Source organism: Delphinapterus leucas, chromosome 19 (genome assembly GCF_059928025.1).
Source record: "Delphinapterus leucas isolate spDelLeu-1000000601 "Yukka" chromosome 19, BTC_Dleu_Yukka2, whole genome shotgun sequence".
NCBI classification, from domain to species: Eukaryota; Metazoa; Chordata; class Mammalia; order Artiodactyla; family Monodontidae; genus Delphinapterus; species Delphinapterus leucas.
In genome coordinates, this window is record NC_143147.1 from 52,112,378 (window position 1) to 52,124,033 (window position 11,656).

The 11,656-nt window shown below is 53.6% G+C and overlaps 1 protein-coding gene across 1 annotated transcript; it reads right to left on the reverse strand.

Moving 5' to 3' along the window:
* Positions 1–4,877: 4,877 nt before the first annotated feature.
* SOST (sclerostin) lies at positions 4,878–10,777 on the reverse strand. Its single transcript, XM_022565170.3, has 2 exons — positions 10,118–10,777; positions 4,878–7,418 (listed from the first exon to the last, which is right to left on the reverse strand). The coding sequence occupies exons 1-2, from the start codon at positions 10,332–10,334 to the stop codon at positions 6,997–6,999; spliced, it is 639 nt and encodes a 212-aa protein (XP_022420878.1). The 5' UTR covers positions 10,335–10,777; the 3' UTR covers positions 4,878–6,996.
* Between the last annotated feature and the right edge of the window lie 879 nt (positions 10,778–11,656).

Here is an 11,656-nt window from a genome sequence, read left to right on the forward strand (position 1 = left end):
GAGGAGGCAGATCTTGGGGGGCCCCCGAGGGCAACACATACAGAAAACACCCCACCTTCTTGGGTGGCTTTTGTCCTCTGGGCAGAGCTGTGGTGCAATCCTGGCCTCTTGTCTGGTGTCCCTGGAAGACAAGGGGCTCTGTCTTGTCCATAACTGGCCACGATTGTGATCGGATGTGACTTCTGGGTCTCAGCATCGTTCTCAGCCCCCAGATGCCAGTACTGTTCTTGGACACCTGCTAACGAAGGGGCAGAAACCGGAGGCTTGTAGAATACCTGGGAACGTTTGACATTATATGTTCAGAGTAAAGATGGTGTGTGTGCACATGTGCACGCATGCACCCACGTGTGACCACATGTGCAAAAACCAAAGAGCAGACTGAAAGCCAGTCTTCTAGGAGGGGGTTTGCAGTGGATGCTGTCACATGAATGTGCTCCTTGATGGGAACGTTCTTATCCAGTTCCGAGAAGTAAGAATGAATCTTTCCAGGAGAAATTCATTTCTAGACTCCTGCTTACCCTTCAGATCTCCATCCCTCGATTCAGGGTCTCATAATAAGCATGTATACTTCTACATATATGTATATGTCCAGGCTAGAGCCACGGCAGGAAAAAACAATCAACACATCCATGTTTGCATTTTCCCAAGCTGAGCTAATCCTTGCTTCCACCCCAGGCTGGATTTTGTGGGCATCCACTAGAGGAAAACTGCAGACTTTTCTGCTCTTATATATGAATTTCATAACATATGTGTGTCCTAGAAAGAGGACACCTGCCCGATGCCCATGACCTTATTTAAGCAAACCTATTATGTGCTTTAAGAATAAAGGCATACGTTATATGCGGAATCTAGGAAAATGGTACAGATGAACCGGTTTGCAGGGCAGAAATAGAGACACAAGTGCAGAGAACAAACGTATGGAGTCCAAGAGGGGAAAGGGCGGGGGGGGGGGCGCGGTGATGGTGGGTTGAATTGGGAGATTGGAATTGACATATATACACTAATATGTATGAAATAGATAATTAATAAGAACCTGCTGTATAATAAAATAAAATTCAAAAAAAGAGAATAAAGGCATGTGTAGCTACATAATTAATAATATGCAAATTTTTCTTTTCCGGGGATCACTTGGTCTTTAACATACAGAGACAGAAGAACATACAAAGAGAGACTCTCTCTTTTACACACACACACACACACGCGCGCGCGCGCGCGTGCGCACCTCTCCCCACTATAATTATAATTACCACGCTGGCTTCCAGATCAGGGGTTAGCAGCCTTGGCACAGAGACGTCTGAAAGCCACCCAAGGCAATTAGCGGTGTCGCTTCTCCACCCCCTCCTTACCTTCAGGGCCTTTGCACTTGTCATTCCCCCTCCAGGCACACACATCCCCTGTCCTTGTGTGGCTCACGCCCTCCCTGCATTTAGGTTTCATCTCAAATACCACCTCCTCAGAGAGGCCTGGCCTGGCCACCTCCATGGCTCTCTGTCTGCTCACCTGCTTTATTTTTCCTTACAGAACTTTTCACTCCTGGGCATTATACTATGCATTTCCTTGTTATCTAACAGCCATCCCCCTGCCAGCACTAGACCGTGAGCTTTGAGAGGCTCCGTGATGGCGACCACGTGCCTGGAGCCTAGGGCATGCAGCCGGCTCTCGGTCAGTTTCAGTGGAATGAATGAATGATTATTCCTCTTCTTTCCATGTCCGTCTTCTCCTTGCTCCTACTTCTTCTCCTGCCTCCGCCTTCAAACTGCTGGCAGGATGAGACCTCAGGAAGTTGTCGAGCAAGTGAGGTCTGTGGTCTGGGCTCTTCGTTGTCCATCTCCCTTTCCCACTCTCCTTCATGGGTACCAATCTCCTACCTGCAGCTGCCCACTGCCAGCTCTGGCCTTCTTGGTGGGCAGGACCCAAGCTCAGACAGCCCAGGTGATTGGAGGGAAATTGGGAACTGGGGCCGAGGGAGGTTGTAAGAAAGACAGGACTTAGTCTCCAAGGCAGCCCTGCCAGGCTGGTGGAGAACGGAGCATCGTTTGGGGCGCCCCTCGGCACCTGCGACCCAGCTCCTTGTCTTGCTCACGGGAGTCAATGCCACCCTTCCGGGGACTCAGCCCTTCCCTCCTTGCCAGTTGATGGCCCCTCTCTCCTGCCGTGATTGACAGTATCTCCCCCCACCCCACCCTTCTCTCCTTCCTGGCTTCTGCTTCCTTCTGTAATAGTCATAGAGAGAGAGAGCCCGCTGCATGCCAGGTCCCGTGCTGGCGTCACCCCACCCCACCCGATATGGGCCCCCCTTGCTCCCTTTCTTTCTGTTGCCTCTCCTCTCTGCCCCTCTGAGTCCTGGCAGCCTTCAAAGCTCAGGACCCCACTCCTGCCTTGTTCCCTCAGGCTCCCACCCTCCCCTGACTATCACTCTGGTGACAAATGGTCACATACTCCACAGTTGTACCTAGTGCCCTCATTTTCCGCTTGACCCTCAGCAAGATTATAAACTGCTTGAGGGTAGAAGCTGTGTCTTATCCTCAGAAACCTAATGTAAAACGACCCGGGCAAACAGCTTCTTTGCACAGAAGTCAGATCTTCCCCTCCTCCCTCTCACCATCATACGTACATCCCAGTCTATTCCACCCACCTGATCCCACGAGGGAAGAAATCCTAAATAAACTGAACAACAACTATGCGACCACAATGCATATGAGTCACCTACTGCATGCTGGGTACTTGGGGTGCCCTGGGGAGCAGCAACAGACAAGAGTCCCTGCACTAAGGAGCATCCCAGGCAGAGGACCAGCATTTGGAAATGGGTAACTGGGCTCCAGCCAGTCCAAAGAAAGTTGCATCTTTTAACAGCAAGGGAACCGTAGAGTTTATTGCCCAAACCAGGACATTTTTGAGAGTAAAAGTGGGAGTTGTTAATAATTACGCTGCGCCAATAGGCGTCCTGGACAAACCAGGTGCGTGATTTCATTAAGAGCGACAGTCCCCCTGCCTCCTGCCCCTCTGGCCACAAAAGGAACTTCAGCTATTGGTCAAAGCTGCTAGATCTGCGCCTCTGCCTGCCCTTGGACAAGGGAGAAGACAGAGGATGCACTCCAGGAATGGGTGGGGGAGGGGAGGGCAGGAACGACTGCAGGACCCAGAGCTAGAATCAATGATCAGGAATTAGGGCAGGCCTGCGTCTGGGATCAGGTACGAGGGGTGTGGGATATGGCACCAGCTTCCAGCTGCTGTGTTTCTGAGCTCAGCTCACAGGCAGGTAGCTTTTGTAGGCTCTCCACCCTCCCAAACTGCCCAAGTCCTGCCTGCTTCAAGGAAAAGGGGGACGTTTGTTTGCCGTTTGGCTTCTTTGAGTTTCTTTCACTCTACCTCCTTGGGCAAAGGTGGTCTGGTTTGTACTTGCAATCTAGGTGGAGCCCCTTGCAGTGTGTGTGTGTGTGTGTGTGTGTGTGTGTGTGAGAGAGAGAGAGAGAGACAGAGACAGAGACAGAGACAGAGAGACAGAGAGACCTATTTCCTTCTGTCCCTCTGTCTGTCTGACTCTGACTATTAATACAAGCCACACGTCTGGCTGCACCCCCAGAGCATATGCTCCTGCAGCAGAACGCTGCCCCTCCCAGCTGAGCCTGTTGTCTGTTCCGTTTCTGATCGGCGCCAGGCTCAGAGACCCCATGTAGGTAGAATATAACTTTCCATAAATAACTCCCAGCCCGACCTACAATTTAGATTTGGGTTGTTTTCCCCTCGTGGTAATGGGAGTGTAGCCTGGGCTCATCCCTCCTGGATCTCCGGGTCCCAGAAGCCGATCCTAGGTGTATCTCGGGGTTGGGGCATTGGTTTGAATCCCCGGTTCCCCCACGCTACCTTACACACGACGAGGACTCAGTACACGTTAAGGAATTGAGTCTCCTCTGCCCACGAACCTTCAGCCTCAGTGCCTTGGCTTGGGCCGTGCCCTCTACGTAGAATGTCCCTGCTCCCTTCTCCACCTGGCGAACCGCTAAGCAGCACGCACCTCCGTGAAACCCTCCCTAAGCTTTATCCCTCATCCCCCCCCACCACAGAGTAAATTACTGCCGTCCTTGGTCCTCGTAACACTTTGTACAGGACAATGTGACCTGATTATTTGCCCACGTGCCCACCCAACCAGGCTCTGAGCAGCTTGAGTGTCAGGGAAAGGAACTCAGCCCATGGCTCAGATTCAAACACAAACCTGGCTCCAGAGCCCTTGTCCCACCCACCTGTGCCACACTGCATCTGGGGGCTGGACGATGTATCCATTTCCTACCTGCTCTCGTGTTCTGGGCCCTGGGACACTCCTGACGATGCGTGGATTCCCTGCAGGGTCTCACTAAGGTCTCCTTGGGGCCTGGAAGCGGCAACACCCACTGACACCTATCAAAGACTTGATGATAATGAATTTAGGAGCGCTCATTGGGAGTTAAAGGGAAAAGTTAGGGGGAGGACCTCAGCTTACTTTGGGGGTGGGGTTACCCCAAGATGGGCTGGACTTAATTCAAAGTTTTGCAATTGATCATCCCTCCTTATGGCAATGGAAGAATATTTCTTGATTCTCAGCTAGCGTCCAGAACTATGAGGCGAGGTAAGAGTTTTGAGAGAAGTACAAGACATTGTCCCTGCTTGTGAAGGGTTTACATGTTCACCGGGGAGGCATAAAATTCACATTTGGGAAAAAGCTTGACTGAGCTCCTGTGAGCTGGTCCTAACATGTACTTGGCTTTGTGTCTATCCCAGTACTAAGCACAGCTCCGCCAGGTGAAACAGGTGGTCCATGAGTGAATGTCCAATGGAAGACACAGAATCAGAAACCAAAGGAGTGGCACGGACGAAGGGGCTGGACATCTGAGGAGAGAGGGATCATCGGGGATTGGATTATCTCTGGAAGGTTCATGGTAGAAGTGACAAAGAACATGCACCCCAGAGAAAGAGCAGGAGTTGTTGGGGGTGGTAAGCAAGCGCGGTAAGCCAGACGGGCAAGGATCAGGACAGTCTGCGGCCACTCGGGAGTAATTAAGGGAGTTTGGGAGAATGGGGGATGGGAATCAAGCCGACTTCCGTGTCAGAGTGAGAAGCCTGAACTTGATCCTGGGCAAGGAGGAGCTATTGAGGGATTTTTGAGCAGGGGTAGGAAGTGACAAGAACAGTGTTTTTGGAAGACAGTGTGAAGGGCGGGCTGCTAAAGGGAGACCAGGCTGAGGTTAATACAATGGCCGAGGTGAAGGGATGAGGTCTCGGTTTGGAAAGGAAGGGATGAACATGACCTTTCAAAGGAAGGACATAATTGCCACAAGGGCCACCATAACACAATCAAAGGTGCCTCCCAGGTTTAAGCTCTAGTGACCAAGAGAAAGATGTTAACGTTGACAGAAATGACCACGTGTGGTTGACAAAACAAGACCACATCCTTTCCGTAACAATTCATTGTCTTTATTAACAATGTTTCTGGATTCTGAAAGAACAGACTGATATTTCATAAAGCAATATTAACGTTGTCATTCTCTACAAGAAAAACGTTTGCATAAATAACTTAAGTGAGAAAATAAATATGTAACTTAACTTTTTTTTTAAACTGCTACTTTCATTCTTGTGGACAAATTCCACATGAAAAGATTGCAGAAACGACCAGCTGGGCAGGCTTTCACATAGCATGTGCTTCTGTTTAAAAAAAAATTTTTTTTTTTAGCAATTAAAAACTGCACAGAAAGTAAGTGGTGTCTGGAAATGATTTTCCAAAAGATTTTTGGATGGCAGCATTAAGCTTTGCAGCCTCTCAGCATATATACAGCACTTGTAATTTTTTCCCCAATAATATTATTTTAATGTAAGCTATGCCATCACACATAACAGCAGTAAGAAGCTCTTTTCCAGACAGAAATGTGTCCGTGAGTGGTAGGCAGGAGGAAGTGCCTTGGAAGGGACCCATTGGCCTTTGCATGGGTGGTGGCTGCTCTCTTGGGCCCGGAAGCCCAGGGTGCTGGGACCTTGAGCTTCTCTGCAGAGGGTGATATGGCCATGGTGGCGGGGACGGGGGGGGTTGTTGCTCTTTGGGAATAGGGGGTGATTTCTGTGCCTCCCACCACCCTTGGGACCTTCTTCTCTACCCCAGGTGACGGTGCTGTTTCTGCATCCTTTGAGATGGAGGGGTGGAGGTAGCCAAACATCTGGGAGGCCAGGCTGGGACACACCACAGCTTCTTCTACGAGTTTGTCAGCCATAAATAGACTCTTTTCTTTTTCCCTGCTTGTTTTTTATCTTTGGCTGTCAGATCAGAGGATTACAACTCCGAATTCTGGAAGCGACCACGTCAGTGATTCAATCCAAACGCTCTCTCCTCTGCCCATTCAAAGGGCACCCGAGTCCTTGGAATTATATGACAGTAGATTCCTCCAGATGTTAATTCCTCCAGATGTTAATCCCACCCCCACTTCCATTTTACAAAGAGGAAATCAAGGTCCAGAAAGAGAAGAGTGTAATAATCCGAGGTCACCCGGCACGTTAGTGGCAGAGCCAGGACTAGAAACCCCATCTACGGACCCCAGTCACGTGTTCTGGGCACAACTTGCCAGGCAGAGAGGTGGGGGGAAGGGGAACCTTATCGAACTTTCTTAACCAGTCCCTGGACTTTTCTCCACTGCTCCCTTAAAACTCCAGGGCAGTGAAATGCTTCCTTTTCTGCCTCCTCTGAAATGGGACCAGCAAAGGTAGGCGGCCCGGAGGGCGGGGTTGCGTGGGTCAGTGTCTGTGACTCTCAGCTCCCTCCCATGCCCCTGGGGACCCCCTCTGCAGGCGGGGGGGGGGGTGCTTTGCTGACACCCGGATCCCCAGGGCCTGCAGCCGGGAAGGTTTCAGCCCCCGGCCCTGGGTTGCAGGTATTTAAAGTGAAACACAAACGATCAAACCGCGCGCGCAAGGGGCGGAAACCTGGGGCGCCTGGGTCGGGAGCGCCCGCTGGGGGCGCGGCGCGGCGGGCGGGCTCTAATAGGCGTTCTCCAGCTCCGCCCGGTTGGCTTTGGCGCCCCGGGCGCGGGGCCGCGGCTTCCGGCCCTTCTGTGGCCGGGCGGCCTCGGGCCCGAAGTCCTTGAGCTCAGACTGGTTGTGGAAGCGGGTGAGGCGCTTGCATTTGCACGAGGCCACCAGGCGCACCTTGCGCGCGCGCGGTGCCGCGCCCCCGGGACACAGCAGCTGCACCCGCTGCGCGCGGTAGCGGTCGGGGATGCAGCGGAAGTCGGGCCCGCTCGGGCGCCACCACTTGCCGCGGCCGATGGCGTTGGGCAGCAGGCGCGCCGGGCCGCACTGGCCCGAGCACACTAGCTCGGTGACCGGCTTGGCGCTGCGGCACTGCCCGTCCGTCACGTAGCGGGTGAAGTGCAGCTCGCGGCAGCTGTACTCGGAAGCGTCTGCGGAGAGAAGTGCGCGTGAGGGCGAACATCCGTCCCGCCTCCCTCCAAACCACTCTGCCTCTTCCAAACCTGCCTCTCCCCTGATGCTTTTGCCTCTGGGGATCTATTACGGGAAGGGCCCAGGTACTCTGCAGTTGGGGGAAAGATCTCCGATCCACCCTCTCCCCCTAAAACTTTGGAGCCAAGTGATTGCTTCAGCTCAAATATCAGCTCCATGACTGTGTGACCTTGGACTAGTTACTTAACCTCTCTGTGCTTCCTATCTGTAAAATGGGTTGTCTTGAAGATTCAGTGAGCTAATCCATTACATCTATAATGCAGAGGACACTGCCTGGACCATACTAAGAGCTGGAAGTGTTGACTGTTATTATGTTATTATTATTCCTCTCCAAGGGGGCCCTCTTTGCCAGACTTAAGTGACATCTGTGCCACAGGGCCTCAGTAGGGTAGGTATTAGCCACGTTCTCTGAATGGCTCTGGCTTCTCCCAAATTTTTTCCAGCCGGTTGGGAGGGGAGACTGGGAGTCGGGGGATGGAAAAAGGAGTAGGGGTTAATTGAAGATAATAAATCAGGGCAGCTACTGAGAAGAAGGATGGAAGGGGAGGTGGAGAGGAGACTGAAGTCGTTAGACTTGAAAGGAGCCAATGGCAGCATGTCCAACCCCCTCATTATCACTGTGGACACTGAGGTCCAGAGAGGGAAAAGCTCTTTCCAGATAGACAGAGCCAGTCTCCTGACTCTGCTCCTCTGGAGTCCCAGAGCTTCTCAGCTCCCACAAGGGTGGAAGCTGTGTGCCCAAGCACCGAGGGATGCTGGGTGGGGGACAAAGGCCTGCTTTTTACTATTTTTACTATGGTTACTTCCCTACCAGAGGGAGACCAAGCTCTGACTGAAAACCTACAGCTTTGGCCGCCACAAACATTTATTAAGCACGTGCTGTGTACCAGGCACCGTGCTGGGCGAGTCTCTTCTGTGACATTTGATGGACACCCAGTGGTGGCACAGGCTTGCTCCCTGGGCAGAGGAAGTTAGGGCTCTAAGGCCTGACTTTGTCCCCGAAGACGCCTTGATCATGTCTCCTAGTGTGGGCTTAGATGGGTGGGAACTTTTTTAAACAGCTTGTCCTCATGTGAGCACTTGCCCATCCCCAAGGGTCTCATAGGAACAGTTCCAATGTGACACAAAGGGATGAAAAATAGTCCTAAGTCCAAAACCAGAGAGGAGGCAAAGAAGGCCAACCCCACCCCCCGCCGCCCCCGTGAGAACAAGCACAGCAGGGGAGATGTCAGGGTTCCCTCACCCATGGCTGTGGCCTCCTGGCTTCTGGGTTGGTTTGGCATCCTCACCTCCGCTCCCAGGCCCCAGCGGTGGTGTGTGGGCGTGGCCTGTTTGCCCAGGGAAGGAGGCTTTGGGGCTTTCCAAGAATAGTACCCCTAGGTTAGGCGCTTCCTCTGCAAAGGGCGACTTTGTTTTGAGCACGTGGCTTCCTCCCGGCCTGTAGCTCTCATGTGAGCCCAGGGAGGACGTCTTGTGCTTGGGTCCCCTACAGTCCATTGCTTGAGCTTAGTTGACCTTCCCTGGGCAGGAGCAGGGGAGAGGCCTCTTCGGGGGGGTGCCCTTTGCAGACCCCCATTCCCAGCTGGTTGTGAGGCAGGGCAGGATGGGATGCAGGGGCCTGGGCAATGGACTCCTCTCCCACCTGGACCATAGCCAGAGGGCCTCACTCTGAAGCGTCATTCCAGCCCCCGCCCGCAGCCATTCCTGCCAGCTGCAGAGCCAGCTGTGCACACTGCCCCCCAGGCTTCTATGTGCAGACCTGACCAGGAACCCAGGTGTGCCCTCCACTGGGGCCACTGCCTTTCCGCTAGGGTCAGTGTCCCTCCCAGGAAGGAGGCAAGTCAGGGTCTGGGGTGGAGATTCAGGACAGATGGTGCCACCTGTGTCCACACCCTGCACAGAGGATGCTGCCTCCCCTCCAGGGCCTGGACCCAGTTACCACCCAGGTCAGAAGCTAAAACTGTGCCTGCAGCTCCTATTCCCTCGAGTGCCAGCTCACTGGGTAGACCATGGGTGGTGGGAGCTGAAGGGGTGCCTCTTTGGTGTCCCTTTCCCACTGCTTTGCAGGGATCTGCTCTGGCTTTTGGCCTCCGATGCCCCCCACACAGCCCCCCACCGGGGCTGTCTTGTAATTGGATCAAACTGGCTTCAAATCTCAGCTCTCTGCTCACTAACAAGCTACTTGTTCTCTGAAGCCTCCGTTTCTTCACCTTCAACTTGGGAGCTCCCCAGGGTATGGTTCAGGCACAGCCCATATAGTATCTGCATCCAGCAGGCGCTCATAGACGTGAGGCCCCCTTGCCTTATTTCCTCCCCAGCGGTGCCAGCAGCTGGACCCTGCTCCTCTCTTCTCAGGAGGGGATTCTTTGAAATCTCCTTTCTGAGCCCCTGAGGCTGTCCCTCTCCACCTCAGCCTCCTTCCTGCTCTGGGCTCTCGCTGCCAGCCCCCTGCCAGCCCCACACCCTTGCACTTGAATTCCAGGGCTACGCTGGCATGCCATCCTTACCCTGCCTACAGGCAAGATGGTGCCTCCACTGGTGCTGGCAGCGGCTGACAGTCTACCCCAGTCTTCAAAGCCTCCCCAAAGAGAACCCTCCCAGGACCCTTATGCTAAAAAGGCTCTCCTCCATCCCATACCTTTGGTCTCAAACGGGTGGTGGGGAGGCCTCCCTCCGTTTTCTGCCCGGTTCATGGTCTTGTTGTTCAGCTCTGGCGGAGGCTCGGGGTACTCGCCCAGCTCGGGGATGATTTCCGTGGCATCATTCTTGAAGGCCTGCCACCCCTGGCCCTCCACCACACTGAAGGCTGCGTGTACCAGCAGGCAGACGAGACACAGGGCAAGAGAGAGCTGCATGGTGCCAGCTGGAGGGGGGCACCCGGCCTTCCAGCAGCACAGGCTCAGGTCCCCAGCTCAGACACGTTTGCCTTTTTAAAGACCCCTCTGCCTCATGCCAGCCAATGAGGACAGGCTGGGGCAGGGCTGGTCCCATGCTTCCCTCAGCCCAGGGGGAGGGAACGGGGTGTGCTCCGAGCAAGCCCTCCCCAAAGACTCCTCCTTGAGCTCAGAAATCTCCCAAATTGCTGCTGGTGCTCCCAGGTGACCCACAGTGAGGGGGCGTGTGAGGCAAGCCTGCTCTCAGAGCCTCCCACGTGCAGGCGGCTGCGGTTTTCAGATATCAAAATGAGCTCCTAGTCTCTACCTCCCTGGGTCCCTCGGGCTTCCTCCAAGCAAACTTTGGACCAACTTAACAAAGAAAACAGCAGCTCTGAGTCCTCCACAGGTCTTAGCCCAGCCGATCCCATTTCTCAGGCCAAGTTCATTTGTCACCCCACCAAAATAAAACGGCCCTAGGGGTGTCTCTTTGGCCCTCACAGACCCAGGCAGAGGCAGAAGGCTACTTTTTTTTTTTTTTTTGGTACGCGGGCCTCTCACTGTTGTGGCCTCTCCCGTTGCGGAGCACAGGCTCCGGCTCAGCCGCTCCACGGCATGTGGGATCTTCCCGGACCGGGACACAAACCCGTGTCCCCTGCATCGGCAGGCGGACTCTCAACCACTGTGCCACCAGGGAAGCCCAGAAGGCTACTTTTTAAGAAATCTCATTGGTCCCAACCCCATGCAGCTCAGCATCAATTATCCTGACCAGGAAAGCCCCTCTTGTCATCCCTCTGGAAGGCAAGAGGGAAAACTGGAAGATCACAGCTGGGGCTTCCACTTGGCTGAGGGGGCAGGGATTCCGGTTTCAAGGCCAGGATGAGAAGTCAAGAGGCTCTGGTGATGGAGACAAGGAGGAAACCTCAGCTCACGCTCCTCGGGGATCCTGTGCTTGGTGACAGGCACTTCTTGGCAGGCTGATGGGCCATAGTTATTTCCTGGGCCAGGCTGTGGGTAGGAGTGGAGAGCACAAAACCCCTTTTCTTAGCAAAAGTGAAAGCCAGCATTTTTAGTGCTGATATATTTTTTTTTTCTTGTCTCCCAGGCAATTACATTTTTCAAAACCAGCTTTGAGTCCTATATGGAAAACCTTATTGGTGCATAGCACAGGCGCATTCTATGAAGCCATCCCAGGTCCAGCTAGCCACAGAGAACCCAAAAGGAATTGCTACCTTGGCCCCAGAGAAGAAGGAGGGCCCCGGGGGGAGGAATGTTCACACCTGAGATGCAGGACAAGGAAAGAC